This window comes from Electrona antarctica, assembly GCF_951216825.1.
Source record: "Electrona antarctica genome assembly, chromosome: 15".
In the NCBI taxonomy this organism is placed as follows: Eukaryota; Metazoa; Chordata; class Actinopteri; order Myctophiformes; family Myctophidae; genus Electrona; species Electrona antarctica.
Genome location: NC_136796.1, coordinates 43,030,580 through 43,047,263, shown reverse-complemented (window position 1 = coordinate 43,047,263; position 16,684 = coordinate 43,030,580). Strand labels below are relative to the sequence as shown.

The window sequence follows — 16,684 nt, the reverse complement described above, 5'->3', positions numbered from 1 at the left end:
TTTCAATAGCTAAAGCATAACATAATGCTTAAAGCACCAAAAGGGGTTTTGACATTTAAAATTATCACAGACACTACACCAAAACGGGAGCAGTAATCCATCGCGTGTGTGTCTGTGGTGTACTTACAGTATGTATTTATATATATATGCATATTTGATGTCGATTTCCCCATATTCCAGAATCTCTGCTAAGTGCAGTGCCCATTAGCGCATTTTGGGCGGGAACCCCTTTTGGTGTTAGCATTATGTTATGCTTTAGCTATTGAAAAATAGCAGATCTACAAGCTCATAGCGCGCCACCGAGTGGCGCGCTACGAGCTTGTAGGTCTGCTATTTTTGAAAAATCAAAGAATGACCGACAGAAACATAGCTTTTTCAGAAAACTGTCAGGATGTAGAAGACATTTTTAGAATCTGATCTCAGGTCAAAATGGGTTAGGGGCATCAGGGCTGTATTCGGTCTGCTGCGCCTCTTGCCTGGAGTACCGGAACGATGCTTCCGAGTTCACGCTTTAATGTATTTGGAAACGGAGCCCCTCGTTGACGAACTACACACCGCTCTCCCTTGCGTCTTCAGCAATGCCGACGCCTGCCAAGCGTCAAGCCGACGGGATGAATGGTTCTCGAGATATGCGAAGGACACGCGCGGATGCATGCATCCATGCATGCATACATTATGCATTCCCTTGAATGTATAGATGGAAGATAATAGACTTTTGAAGGGCTGAAATTGGCCCTCATAGACAATTTGCAATTACCACAACTGAACTGCAGACCCGTAAAAAAAAACAAAAAAAAAAACAAAGCCCCGTCTCTCTCCCTTTCCAACGTGTTTTGGTGACTGGGAAATCAAAGGGATTTGTATTCTGTGGTAGCGATCCAGACAGACGGAATATACGAGTGTGTTTTGCTCCTCTTCGAGACATGCTATAAATCAGATTGACGTGGAGATGTAAAAAGGGTAATATTCTCTGTAATGGGAGATTGTTTTCCCTATAATTGCTATGAGACTCTGTTTTTTTTAGATACGCCAAGTCTGCCACTATCCATTCCTTTTGATATGGTTTAATGGCTTCTCTGTTACAGTGCTACATTTATGGCATATAGATATACAGGGAAACATGGGAAAGTGTCTGACTCTTAACCCATTTTGACCTGAGATCAGATTCTAAAAATGTCTTCTACATCCTGACAGTTTTCTGAAAAAGCTATGTTTCTACAGTATGTCAGTAGCCTCGGAAACCCAGACGTTTTTATTTCCAGGGAGGGAAAAAAAAGTCTGGGTCCGAGTCCACTTCAATTCGGCATAGAGTAGCGCAAACATCACTCACTCTCTGCTGATTTCTGATCGTCTGCACCTTTGTTTAATTGACACACACACGCACACATATACACACACTGCACACACACTCCTCTCTCTCTCTGTCGCTCTAATTAATTAGTCTCATTTCTAGCAGCTGCGCATAGTTTCTGCCGGCGGATCCTGCCGGGAGCTGCCTATGCCATAAAAAGCATAGGTGAGTTCCAGGCTAGTATGTCAGTGGTTCTTCGAAATTAGCAGACCTACAAGCTCGTAGCGCGCCACTCGGTGGCGCGCTATGAGCTTGTAGATCTGCTATTTTTCAATAGCTAAAGCATAACACCAAAAGGGGTTAACTATAGTTCCATTGTGCTGCACAGTAATAGCCGTTGTTCCCTGCTTGAGTTCAGTCCGCTGGATTCACGAATGTTTTGAATGAGCATATAGCTACTTAAACCCCTGCATCCATATTTTGCGAAAACTAAAGGTCAATTCTTATGCTTTGAGCAAAATGTGAGTTCAGAGTGTTCATAGTACTGTCCACGAATCGCTGACAGTGTGTAGTGACTGTAGTTTCGCGCATCTCGCCATTTCGACACTTTTTGTGAACAGATGCCACTGAACAACCACTATAGGGAATAAGTAGCGCAGGCACCCGGCCAGAATGGAGGCACTGCAGCCGGGAATCGAACCTGTGGTGATGGGCGAGTGTTGGGCGACCTCCTTTTACGTCAAGCCTCATACATGTCTATTGGTTTTTCCATTAACAGTGGTTCTTAAAAGCATTTTCTTAAAGCATTTTCTGGTCAATGGTCAAATTCATATTTATTTGGCCCTGGACCCCATGTACAAACTCACAAGCTGTTGTGAGCTTGTGGATCGGCTATTTGCGCATGTACACAAACAAGCAGCTGTGCAAGCCTTGGTCGTTGACTGGAGGTAAATGGGGGCCGTGTGCAAAGATCCTGGTCCTGGGGATGACCGAGGCGTTGCCTAGCAACCGGAACAATGTTAAAACCTGATTTTCAGCTAAACCGCTTCATATGGTGTAAAAATATATAGGTACGAATATATACATATAGCTGGCAGATAACATTCCATAGCGGGGGGGGGGGGGGTACGAATATACTGTATATGTAGCTGGCATAAATAATAATGAAGTAGATGTACTTAGTTACTTTCCACCACTGATTTCCAAGTCTCCCTTGGGCAAATCTGGGTGGGGGAAGTGATTGTCATCACTCACACAACACCGCTGAAGTGCCCTCGAGCAAGGCACTGAACCCCCAACTGCTCCCCCTGGAGCTGCTTAGTGGCCAACAGTATCAGACTTGTGGTTGTACTGGTCAGCTCCCAGGTTTTAATGTGTGTGTCTGTGTGTTTCTATGTGCAGGGCATTGCTGAAAATGAGCACTTGTGCTCAGCTACTACCCTGTGTAAATAACCCATTCTGGGCGGGAACCCCCTTTTGGTGTTTTAACTAAGCATTATGTTATGCTTTAGCTATTGAAAAATAGCAGATCTACAAGCTCATAGCGCGCCACCGAGTGGCGCGCTACGAGCTTGTAGGTCTGCTATTTTTGAAAAATCGTGAAAATGCGGCACAAATCTTTGAATATATATTCTTTCAGAGCGAACGTTTTTTTGTATTTCGACGTCAGGCCTAAATATAAAGGATAAAAAAAAATGGCCTAGAGAATAACGTGTTTCAGCCCTGGCGGGTCAGACTCTACATAATTTATAGCGCATTATGTTAGTATTTCAAAGCGAGGGGAGAGCAACGATGATGGTGGTGTTCAAATAACTTACGTCTTGCTCCTAGACAAGTGAAATTACTGTAACTGTCAAACGCCACTCCTCTGACACACTACACCCGACAGTTCCTTTGTACACTGCTAGTCATTTTTAATAACGCTCGACTGTCACACGTGTTACAACTTCTGTTAAGCGACAGATTAACTTCCAAGTGTGTTCCAGACAAACTCAAGTCGGGGATATACAACCAGTTTAACCCATTTTGGGCGGGAACCTCTTTTGGTGTTTTAAACATTATGTTATAATTTAGCTATTGAAAAATAGCAGATCTACAAGCTCATAGCGCGCCACCGAGTGGCGCGCTACGAGCTTGTAGGTCTGCTATTTTTGAAAAATCGTGAAAATATTTATTTCAGAAAACTGGAAGATTTAGAAGATTTTTTTTAAAATGTCGAGGTCAGGCCTGAATGGGTTAAGGTCTAATAATAATATGGAGTGAGGAGATAATTAATGTCCGTCCTGGGCTATAAGATGTCACAGCGTTACGATGCAAAGAGTGGAAATGGAGCAGATTTTGTCAGTCATTGCGAAATGTTATGTTGCGTTTCAGGTTGATTGGCCGTTAGTTGTTGTTTTCTGGACAACAAGGGTGCACGCAGCTTGTGTGTGCAGTTTTTCTATCAATTAACACACCCCACGAAGCCTTGAATCTATGGAGATGTTTTGTTTTTGACGCATTGCTGAATCAGTGATTTGACGGCCAGCTGTGTTTCCAATCGGAGACTCAAAGGAGGGTGTCCTATACCGGCAACGGCCGATCATAAAATAAAAACAGTTTATTGCATTTCGTATCCATCAAAAGGCTATTTCTGTTTATTTATTTTTATTCTGTTTTGCCTATGAGTTAAGTGTTTTTCAAATAGATTTTTAAGATTGTGCACTTCTTTACAAAAATAATGGTCAAAACATCAGGAATCAGTGGTCTCTTTAGGACACAGTGGGCCGGGACCCCAGTGTTTATGGGTCGCGACAAATGCCCTTTTATTTTTTTTGTTTCCTACATTTTTATTTTTTATTTTTTCAATAACCCCCAACCTGGGGTTTTTATGTGTGTAATGTGTTTTTAAATATTTTAGTATTTTGGTCTCACTTCCTTCTTGGACTACATGTTGTGTCAGTAAGACAGCCCCCCCCCCCCCCCCCTCTCCACAAGGAGGAGCAGTGCACCAACGCATTATGGTCATTGTTCAGCAATCAAGTCAAACCCTATAGTCAAACACACAGACTACATAATTGTTCTGGCCATAAAGGGTGCAAATTGTCCTACCGTTATCTACCACAAATACTATTAACATTGAGCGCCTGCAGTTTCTTCCAGCTTGTGAAATGTTCCTTTAATTAGAGGGAACAAATATAGTAGAGAAAATCGCAGATCTCCAAAATCACATTGGCATCGTCGCACCCATAAATCTGGCATCGGTCGGGCTCTATTAAGGCTCATACATAGTCTGGATTTTCGGTGGTGAGGTGACCACCGAACTACAACATGACGTTGCGAGCCGCGGTGAAGAGCAAACCACCGCCACCGCTCCAGCCCTTCTCTCTGTTTTTACTCACCACCGCTCAACGTTATTTCAGCTCGGGTGGTCAGCTCACCACCGGAGCGGTGGTCACCTCACCACCGAAAATCCAGACTATGAATAGGCCTTTACAGTTGCAAGACTGTTGTGGTGTGGTGTGGTTGGCATCAGCTGTGTTTTCAATCTTCTCTAAGTGCCATGAACTGTAACTCTGCACAGCGGTGAGCGTGGGGATCGCACGAGCATTTGAAAGCAGTTGCCGAGAGAGGAAAGCAAACTAATTGGCCAATTTAAAGTATGCTACCTTTTTGATTACGTGGTTAACCCATTCTGGACGGGAACCCCTTTTGGTGGTTTTTTAAGCATTGTGTTATACTTTAGCTATTTTTGAAAAAAAATCGTGAAAATGTGCCGCAAAACTTTGAATATATTCTTCTTTCAGAGCGAACGTTTTTAACTGAAATCTTTGCTTCTGGGGGGGGGGGGGGGGTCAACATATTTTCAGATGGGGGTCGGCGGCCAAATACAGATAATGCTTGGGGTTCATTGACATGAAAAAGGGTGTGCACCACTGACATAGAAACATTTTTCTGAAAACTGTCATGATTTAGAAGGCATTTGTATAATCACTTCTCAGGTCTAAATGGGTTAACCCATTCTGAACTAAGCATTATGTTATACTTTAGCTATTGAAAAATAGCAGATCTACAAGCTCATAGCGCGCCACTCGGTGGCGCGCTATGAGCTTGTAGGTCTGCTATTTTTTGAAAAATCCTAAAAATTCAAATTCAAATCTTTGAATATATATTCTTTCAGGGCGAACGTTTTTTTATTTTATTTTCGACGTCAGGTCTAAATGGGTTAATGGGGCTGAAACATTACCATTTTATTTCCATTTCCTATAATATCGCCTCCAACTATCAGTCTACCAGGAGCCTTCGCGTCGGAGGGATATGATGATAATTCCTCCGCTTTTTTTGTGTGCAATCTAAAACGGCTCGTTTATGAATCTTCTGAATGTGTGTAATTGTTATCGATGTACCCTGGCTATTGTTATAGCCTGGCAAAACCATCCCCCGGTCGCGAGAACACACTTTTATCGTGTGCCTTCTGCAGACTCTGTCCGGGCCCCCGAGCGCTGCTGTGAGATGGGCGTTTTGCAGGAACCGAAAAAGTGAAGAGCCAATCATCTTCTGTCAATCACAGGGCCCCTGAGTACAGACTGCTGATATGCTCCTTCCACCTTGTGGTTTTTCTGCAAAACGCCCTACACACAGCGCTTGGCGCCAGACCCGGTCTGCAGAAGACATGCGATAAATGTGCATTCACGCGACCGGGAGGGTTTAACCCATTTTGACCTGAGATCAGATTCTAAAAATGTCTTCTACATCCTGACAGTTTTCTGAAAAAGCTATGTTTCTATGTCAGTCGTTCTTCGATTTTTCAAAAATGGCAGACCTACAAGCTCGTAGCGCGCCACTCGGTGGCGCGCTGTGAGCTTGTAGATCTGCTATTTTTCAATAGCTAAAGTATAACATAATGCTAACACCAAAAGGGCTTCCCGCCCAAAATGGGTTAACCAGGCTAGGCTATTATGGCTAGTTTATCAGTCGAGTAATGGTGTGCTACAGTATGCTAATGGTAACAGTGAAATGACTGTGTACATGAATGTTTAAATTCATTCAAGCTACAGTATCTTATGGGTTTTTAAGCATGCTTACCGGTGTCTCTGTTAACACTTATACCGCCATTGGCCGAGCTCTACGTCAATTGAAGCTCATTGTTTAACTAGAAAAAGTGCCCTTCTGGGCACAGGTCTCCACCAGGAAGATAGGAGTGTGTGTGTGTGATGTTTGGCAAAATGTTTAGTGTGTGTGTGTGTGTGTGTGTGTGTGTGTGTGTGTGTGTGTGTGTGTGTGTGTGTGTGTGTGTGTGTGTGTGTGTGTGTGTGTGTGTGTGTGTGTGTGTGTGTGTGTGTGTGTGTGTGTGTGTGTGTGTGTGTGTGTGTGTGTGTGTGACGCGGCTTGGCCTGTTGTAGCGCCACCATGAGGCTGATTTGAAAACTGTCAAGTGGCATTTCTTCCAAAGCCTAGTGGGAATATGCAACGTACAGTTTCACCACAATCGGACGCTGCGTTGAGTAGTTGTGGCGATTTGTACAAAGCGGGCTACTCCTGAAAAGTTTAGAAGCCAATCGTAGCCAATGAGGGTGGATTATGAGAAATCAAACAAAACCGTCTTGATCACATGACTATGAAGAGCATGTGTACCGATTTGCGTGAAATTTGGATAAAATCTGAAGGAGTAATATTAGAAAATGTGTTTTACATATGTCGGCCTCCTGGCGGCGCTATAAAGAGCAGATGTGAAAAATTCCAGGCAAAGGTTTTTCCTTGGCCTCTAGGGAGTTGGCATACAAAGTTATCCACAGATCCGTGCAATTAGAGGTAAAAACACTTTTCGGCCAGTTATAGCGCCACCATGAGGCTGAGTTGAAAATGTTCATGTGGCATTTATTCCTCGGCCTAGTGGGAATGTGCGTGCACAATTTCACGGAAATCACACGATGTGTTCATGATTTGCAGCATTTTGTTTGAAACTGAGCACTCCTGCGAACTTTGGAAGCCAATCTTAGCCAATCAGGATGGAGTCTGAGAAATCTGAAAGACCCGTTTAGTTGAATGGCTCTAGAGAGACTGTGTACCAATTTGCGTGATGTTTGGACAAAATCTGTAGGTGTACTGTCCAAAAACTTGTTTTGCACAAAGCGGCCTCCTGGTGGCGCTATAACAGGCCGTTCTGGAAATTTGGGGGCAGAGGTTCATCGTTGGCATCCAGGGAGTGTGTGTGCAAAATTTGGCATCGACCGGGTTAACAGTGCCAGAGTTTAGCTGTTCACAGACGGAAGGACGGACACACACACGGACGGACGGACGGACGGACGGACGGAGTGCAAAACATACTCTCTCCCCATGCCTTCGGCCTGGTGGAGACAATAATGCATCGCTGTCTGAGACTTGACGTGTCGCTCACATCCGTGGTTGTTTGTCACATATATAACGTGAGGCAAATGGCTAAGTACGATACATTGTTGCAGCGTGCGCTACTCTGTAGCGGGCGAGCTACAGTATCCATAAATGGGCCTGTGAGAGTGTGTTATAGTCCGGGGCTAATTGGAAATATTTCACTTTAATTTGAAAGTCAATATATATATATTTTCTTACGTTTAATTTTTTTGTGGTTTTCGCCTTTATTTTATATTTTTTATGGAGGGACAGACAGTAGGTTGACAGGAAATGGTTAGAGAGATGGGGGGAAGACATGCAGTAAAGGCCGTCGGGATCGGGAGTCGAACCCGCGGCACACTGACTGCCAGACTGGATTACCAGCCAAGGTGCCTGGACCACTGAGCCATGGCCCAGGCCTGAAAGACAATATTATGGTCGGATCAGGAAGGGAGGAAAACAAAAGTGAAATCTGCCCACAGGGAGTTATTATTCTGAATGAATTATGTCACAGATACGTCATAGATGAGTCGCCTAACAGACTATAGTGGCCACATGGAGTCAGGAATCCACACGGAAGCCACGCTGTTATTACACCCCCGTCTTATTTTCATTCACGCCTCGAGTCTTAGCTCACTGTTTTCTCATTCCTCAGTTCCCGTGAATGAACCAATGAATAAATGAAAGTTGAGAGAGGAATTTGGAAGCTTCGGCTTAACCCATTCTGACCTGAGATCAGATAATAAAAAATGTCTTCTACATCCTGACAGTTTTCTGAAAAAGCTATGTTTCTACGTCAGCCGTTCTTCGATTTTTCAAAAATAGCAGATCTACAAGCTCGCGCTATGAGCATGTAGATCTGCTATTTTTCAATAGCTAAAGCATACAATTTACAATTTACAATTTAGGCATTTAGCAGATGCTCTTAATCCAGAGCGACTTACATTAAGCAAGAACAAAAACATGGGAATACATCACACATGTAAAATGCATTTATCAAGAAACATGCGTAAGCTAAGAACGTAACTATAACATATCTATATAATGACACTATACATATAAACTATACATATATGCTATACTATGCTGTACATATATACTATGAAGTGCTATGACTACATACAATGCAATTATTGTGCTGTCTACATAGCATAACATAATGCTAACAGCATAATGCTAACACCAAAAGGGGTTCCCGCCCAAAATGGCTTAATGCTGAATGAGTTGAAAAGCAGGGGGCTTTGGTCGTGTTTGACTGCCTTCATTACGGCTCTGGGGTCGCTCTGTTTCACATGCATGTTTTATGCGTCATCGCCCCGAGCCACGGCACAGCGAGCATGCATTATTCACTATACAAGATTACCGTTGCCCAGAGTTCTACAGCATCTTCCTTCAGAACCTTTGGCAGCGGCAAATAGAACCAAATGGACCCTTATGGGTCCATTTGGTTCCCTTTGTGCTGTACTTCTTCTGAGTTAAACTGAAACCAGTGAGTTAACACTCCGATTTCCCGGGGGTTAATCAGAGCGCCCGGCGATTTATAGCAGCGGAGCACTTTTACCGACGGACCGGATGTTATCCCGGATGTGGCTGTAGCAGCTAAATGTAGCCAAAACACAATAGAGCCGTTCGACAACAACGGGAGGGATGATTAAATCTACCGCGACTAGCGACGGGACCGCGGTGGGCCGTCTAAGACGGCCCACCGCAGCAGCAGTTCTTTCTCTGCTTCCAGAGAGATGACCCCGCGCGTCGAGCATCGTGAGACGTTCTACGAAATGACACAGCCTTTTAGTTATCTGAACGCTGGACTCGGCGCGGCGCTGAGCTCCCCACGCAGCTGACACTTTGACTCGAAGCATCTCCAGATGGCGTTTTTAATGTGGAGGCTTCAATGTGACGGAGGCTGATGGGGCCACCGTGGGGCCACCTGAGGAGTTTGGACTGAGGGAGAGGGTCACGGAAACACGATTCGCAACACTTCACCTTTTTCATTTCATTTCATTTCGTCGTATCATTTCCGTGACACATTTCACATTTTAATTGGCCCAATGCTATGAGAGCACACCTCTGAGGCAGACCTGATGAGGGCGTGAGTGGCGCTTTTGCAGACATTGACGTTATTACCTTTCATTAGAACTGTCTTTTAATTTCCCACGGTACCCCGGTCGCACAGTTCGCTCTTCGTAAATCTCTTTGGCCAACGTGCATATTTTCAAGCGCTTCTCTGTAAAAAAAATATCCATTTCTGGCAATATACTCTCCAAATGGACCGTGTGGAGGTGAACGTTACGTTTCAAAGAGATAGAGTAGGACCCAAATGGATTCTCGCTACTTAAATCTTTTCAATATACCATTCCCATGATTCATAGAACCTGACATGGAAACAGGGCTGTGCAAATTACCCCACGCAGGCCCTGCGGGATTTTCCATGGAAAAGTAGTGCTTCATATAAAGACCCAAGTAGGCTTAGGCTGCTGCTGCCTTTAGGGCCCCAGTTTAATTTACAGTAGACCAAAACCAAAGCTCGAGGGCTTTCCTGCGAATATCCCATGTTCTAGTATAAGAGAAACATGAAATATGTGTGGCTTAGACGCTATATCCATACTGTAGACCCTCGACTTGGAGCCTGAGATCACACAGTAAGACTCTCCAAAACCTCAGCTATATGTACTGCTCATCACATCAACCCCGCATGAGTTGACTCTGAATGGTAATCTTGTGAGATGGATCCTGACAGTAGCTTTTTTTCTTTTTACTTGCCTGTATCAAATCGTGTTGTCTTTAGTTTAACCCATTCTGGGCGGGAACCTCTTTTGGTGTTTTAAGCATTATGTTATACTTTAGCTATTGAAAAATAGCAGATCTACAAGCTCTACACGATCTTGTAGGTCTGCTATTTTTGAAAAATCGTGAAAATGTGGCGCATATTTGGAATATATATTCTTTCAGAAAATTTTTAACTCAAATATTTGCTTCATGGGGGTTCCCTGGAACAACATAGTTTCAGATGGGGGGTCGGCAGCCAAATACAGATAATTTTTGGGGGTCCTTGACATGAAATAGTTTGACAATCACCGACATAGAAACATGGGTTTTTCAGAAAACTGTCTGATTTAGAAGACATTTGTAGAATTGTCCTCGGGTCAAAAGGGGTTAATGGAACTGGTTAAAATACAGGAAATGCTTAATGGGGATTTGCACACAATTTAACGTCTGATGCTTTATTAGCAAAGTCGGCACATGAAGTGGTCGGGCTTAAGGCATACGCTAATTAATTCACCATTTGACTAAACACAAACGGTTTGGTTCTAAATGATTCACCCACTTAATGTGCTAAAATCTACATTATTTTATATATATATATTTTTTTGTCTCTTTGAAGTTACATAGCCCCAAGCACACACCACTGTTAACCCATTTTGGGGCGGGAACCCCTTTTGGTGTTTTAAACATTATGTTGTAATTTAGCTATTGAAAAATAGCAGATCTACAAGCTCATAGCGCGCCACCGAGTGGCGCGCTACGAGCTTGTAGGTCTGCCATTTTTGAAAAATCGTGAAAATATTTATTTCAGAAAACTGGAGGATTTAGAAGATTTTTTTTTAAATTTCGACGTCAGGCCTAAATGGGTTAAATGTATCCATTTATGAATTACTGCAGCAAAGTCTAATGTCATGCTTTACTCCCCTAAGCTCATTAAGTTCAAACTGGTGGTAATGACTGTAACGTTTTCTTCTAATGCCCTGATGATATCACTCCCTTCCCTTTTTTCCCCCAGAGTTCCAGTGGGTTCAGGGAGACGTCTGTGAGGTCCAGCTGATGGTCTACAACCCCATGCCCTTTGAGCTACGCGTGGAGAACATGGTCAGTGTTATGTTCTGAAATCATCCTAACACCCGAATATCCAGCGTTTATCCCGTGGAATTTGGGCTGTGCGGTACATCTTTTCTTTATAAAACCTTATCAGAGCCTTATTTATATCTCATAGGCCTATCTCACAGCCCGCTTTCCACACCCACTTCCGGTAAATAGTGGTGTCTTTAACATTAGCATTTACACGTTTTTTTCTCTGGAGAATCTAAGTACATTTTCTAATGTAAAAATGTGACAGACCAATATTATTATGAAGCAAACAAGATGGTAAATCAGCTCGAACAGATAGAACAAACCTTACCTTGAGAAAACAAAAGTTGTAGACTTCTTAAATTACCTCTGTTAACATGGTAGCGTCTATGGAGTGACGTCACGCTATCACCACTAACCCCGAAAGGGGGCGTATTAAGGGGGGCGGGGAAATTCTGTGAGATAGGCTTATTGCCTGCCGGAGAATAGCCAAACTGCTACAGTATAGTCCACTGAGCAGTGTTGTTTTCGTCGACTAAAACTAAGACGAAAAATGCTCGTCGACTACCTTTTTCCACTGACAAAAACTAAATGGAAACTAAATAAAAACTAAGCTATGACGACTAAAACTATAAGACTAAATATATCGACAATTTCGTCAACAAATAAAAACTAGACTAAAATGTTAGGAAGGGACTAGTGGACAAGAGATCCAGTAGAAGTCAATTTACAATTAGTTGCATGCTGAAAATGTGGAAAAAAAGTGTAAAAACAGTCATTACGACGGCATCAAGGCCCGCCAAAATACATTTTGTTCGACTAAATCAACTGTAGATTTAGTGGACTAAAATCTCATGGTATTTGGTCGACTAAAACTAGACTTAACACTAAAACATTCCAGGTGACTAAAATGTGACTAAAACTAAATAAACTATTCAAGAGACTATGACTAAAACAAAAATTTGCTGCCAAAAACAACACTGAGTTACAGTAGATTGTGCTATTTTAGATGAGCGACACTGGCTGTGCAGCAAAGGATACATTAACCATTAGAAGACACCGTCGACCTCCAGAACATCAACCTTCCGTCAGCAGCACCAGAATCGAAACAGACCAAGTGATAATGCTTTGGCCGTTATCCTTGATTACCCAATTACGCTCCCTAAAAGCTTTTCTTCGGACACTTATAATACAGTAATGATCGTATAGGTCGAGGACATGCTGGGGAAAACAAGCTGCTGTCCTTTTACTACGGACTTTAAAAAACACAACCACACTTGTGTAGCAAACCCCCTGTGGTACCATTACATTTTATTGTTCCACACGCCACTTTGCCCCAGACCCAGATAGCTCCTTTATTAAGGTGAGAGCCCATTCACGTTTCTCTCTGTCTCGGTGTAAAAAAAAAAGCAAGTCGCAAAAGAATCCATTAGACACCAGGGAGACCAATATAACTAGATTGTTTAATAGCTGCTTAGTGACGACAACCTTTTAACCCGTTTTGGGAGCGGGAAGGGAACCCCTTTTGGTGTTTTAAGCATTATGTTTGCGAACGAAGTGAGCACTAACTATAGAAGCTGGCCAAACATGTCTGTCTGTCTGTCTGTGTGTCAGTCTGTCTGTGTGTCAGTCTGTCTGTGTGTCACGCTGTAACACCACCCGCCCGCCACCAGAGGGCAACTGCAATTGGAAGATACAGAGGTCTCTGTGTGTGTGTGTGTGTGTGTCAGACTGCCACAACAGCTTCGTTCGCTTCCCGCGTTTACGCGTCTTACTTGTATGCTTTAGCTGTTGAAAAATAGCAGATCTACAAGCTCATAGCGCGGCACCGAGTGCCACGCTATTAACTTGTAGGTCTGCTATTTTTGAAAAATCGTGAAAATGTAGTGCAAATGTAGTGCGAATATATATTCGTTTTTTATAGTAGGGGAGCCTATCACTTTCCGTGATTTTGGAATGTTAATTTTTGGAGACAGGTATATCTTGATTCTTGGGGTTACCAGAATGCCAAAAAAACATGTCTCCAATTTGTTATGTCAGGTTTAGCATGTTTAATTAGCATAATTAGCTAATAAATTGTCAAAAACGGAAATGGCAATAACTTTGCTTCTAGGTAACTTATAAAGGTGATCTAAGAGTCTGAGTCCATGTTTGTGATGTCCAGAAATGCATCTGTTACCATTGTGAAGTCATACAAGCTTTCCTAATTAGCATAATTCCCATAAATTATGCAAAAACGAGGTGAACATCAGCAAATTGCTGCATGTTTTACTTTTAGTCAACTTTGAAAGCTTCTCACAGACTCCATGTGTATGTTTACAACTCCAGGAATAATTATCATCCTATGAATAAATCATGCAACCTTTTGTCTATGTAATAATTATGTAATAATCACACCAAAACCAGAAATAGCTATATTTCGTTGCTTTAAGTTAATTAATAAATGTGATCTTACAGACAGTAAGTCTGTTTGCATGTCTAGAAAATATTCTCTTTCCATAACTAGGATATGCAACCTTTCCATTATTAGCTTTATATATATATATATATATATATATATATATATATATATATATATATATATATATATCCCTCATAAAATAAAGAACAATATGAGAAATGGTCACAGAATTATCACATGATTTTTATTCTAATATTAACAGAAAGTTTTGAAAACACATTTAATTGAAGGGTCTTCGTCATCGTCAATCCCCAACAGATGTGCCTTGTTTACATTACCACACACCTCTAATCATCGGCCCTACACATGCACATCTCAGAGCAGTTCAAATTTTGAGATCGACAAGAACAATGTGATATGCACTGTGATTTCTTGCAGACACATTTTATCAGTTGGGTAATGGTGGCTGGGCCGTGGGTATCCCGTGTTGTGACTGGCACAAGTTGATCTCCCTCAGCCTCCCATCCATTTTTAGTTTCTGGTGGCATCTGTGGGTTAGGTACGTGGTCCTGATCCCATACCATTGCCTGATAATATGCATGGGTAATGGCTTGATTTAATGCTGCTTGTGTAGGTGGCAGCTTCTCGGCTTCTAATTGTTTCTTTGTGAATAACCTCCACCTGAGCTCATCAACATCCACAGGATTTGTACCGGGCTCGTACAGCTGGCAAACAAATGCTTCAATCTTTTTTGACAGTTGTACCCTTCCAGCTAAGAGTGTAACTGTCATAGATGGAATGGCATTGGTACAGGCAATGGGAAAGCCACCATGGATCAAGACATGTTCCCAGTAAGCTGACCACTCCATAGCCACACTGGACAGGAAGACCAAAGAACATAGTGAGATCCATATAGTATTTGACCGACGCCAGGGTGGAAAGCCCCTGGCCCCTACCACTTATCATGTGGAAGACAACACACCGATAGGGAAGTGTCAGAAAAACAGTTCTTGTCAGGTATCAGCACCAAAGATGAGCTGACTGTCTTATCTTGCTAAGAAAGCCCTCCAACACTTCCAGGTGAAACCCAATGTTTTTATAATCACGTCAAGGCAGGCTGTCCACTCAAACTCTATCGATGTAAAACATCTCCACAGCGTACAGGAAGAGGCTGACACAAGGATAATCCTGCACAGCCTGGATGCTGTCCGAAGAGGGGCAACACAGCTCTACATTGAGTCCCCTGACACTGATGTCTTTGTTCTTACAATACGACGGTACCATCAGCTGTGCAAGGACATCTATTTCATCACCGGTGTGGGGAACAAAAAACGTATCATCGCTGGAGCCAGTAGTGCAGGCACTGGGTAAAACGAGGACTTCAGCCTTACCAGGGTTCCATGCCGTCTCTGGAGCTGATCAGACAGCTCCAGGGAATTTAACCTGTTGGCCAGGTCTAAACAGGTGTCCTGTGGAGGTGGTATCTGCAGTTGCTACTGTATATACTATGAGCTACAAAAAGGCTCAGTTCTGACGCAGCACGTACCTAACCCACAGATGCCACCAGCAACTGAATATGGATGGGAGGCTGAGGGAGCTCAACTGGTGCCAGTCACAACACGGGATACCCACGGGCCAGCCACCATTACCCAACTGATCAAATGTGTCTGCAAGAAATCACAGTGCATATCACATTGTTCTTGTCGATCTAAAATTTGAACTGCTCTGAGATGTGCATGTGTGGGGCAGATGATTAGAGGTGTGTGGTAAGCAAGGCACATCTGTTGGGGATTGACGATGACGACGAAGATGGAGACCCTTCAATTTTCAAAACTTTCTGTAAATATTAGAATAAACAATCTGATAATTCTGTGACCATTTCCCATATTGTTCTTTCTTGCGACTGCAGGTCGCCTTTAGGAAATTATGGACGGGCCTGCCCCAAAGTTATTAGTTCTCAACAGGCCCGAAAATTAAATTAGATCTCTATATGGAGCTGACCTGTTCTGACATTCCATATGTTGATCTGACCTCATCAAACCCTGTACACTTAAGACACGCTCCATATATGGCCAGTTCAGAATACATTCCATATGTTGATCTGACCCCCCATGCCAAAGCACCAGCACTCGCCCAGCAGTCTGTCATGACCCAGGCAGATATGTTGATCTGACCCCCCATTCCAAAGCACCAGCACTCGCCCAGCCCTTTAGTGCGAGGTCGCTTCTAATATTTTCTAGACATGCAAACAGACTTACACTGTCTGTAAGATCATGCGTATTAATTAACTTAAAGCAAAGAAATACAGCTATTTCTGGTTTTGGTGTGATTATTACATAATTATTACATAGACAAAAGGTTGCATGATTTATTCATAGGATGATAATTATTCCTGGAGTTGTAAACATACACTTGAAGTCTGTGAGAAGCTTTCAAAGTTGACTAAAAGTAAAACATGCAGCAATTTTCTGATGTTCACCTCGTTTTTGCATAATGTATGGCAATTATGCTAATTAGGAAAGGTTGTATGACTTCACAATGGTAACAGATGAATATCTGGACATCACAAACATGGACTCAGACTCTTAGATCACCTTTATAAGTTACCTAGAAGCAAAGTTATTGCCATTTCCGTTTTTGACAATTTATTAGCTAATTATGCTAATTAAACATGCTAAACCTGACATAAAAAATTGGAGACATGTTTTTTTGGCATTCTGGTAACCCCAAGAATCAAGATATACCTGTCTCCAAAAATTAACATTCCAAAATCACGGGCATCAAAATTTGATTGATAG

General features: G+C 42.6%; 1 protein-coding gene across 1 annotated transcript in view; it reads left to right on the top strand.

Annotated features, from left to right (window-relative positions):
• trappc9 (trafficking protein particle complex subunit 9) overlaps positions 1–16,684 on the top strand; it is a 493,006-nt gene that overhangs the window by 90,203 nt on the left and 386,119 nt on the right. Inside the window, 1 exon segment of the mRNA XM_079521861.1 lies at positions 11,421–11,506. Coding sequence (XP_079377987.1) covers positions 11,421–11,506 — 86 coding nt within the window.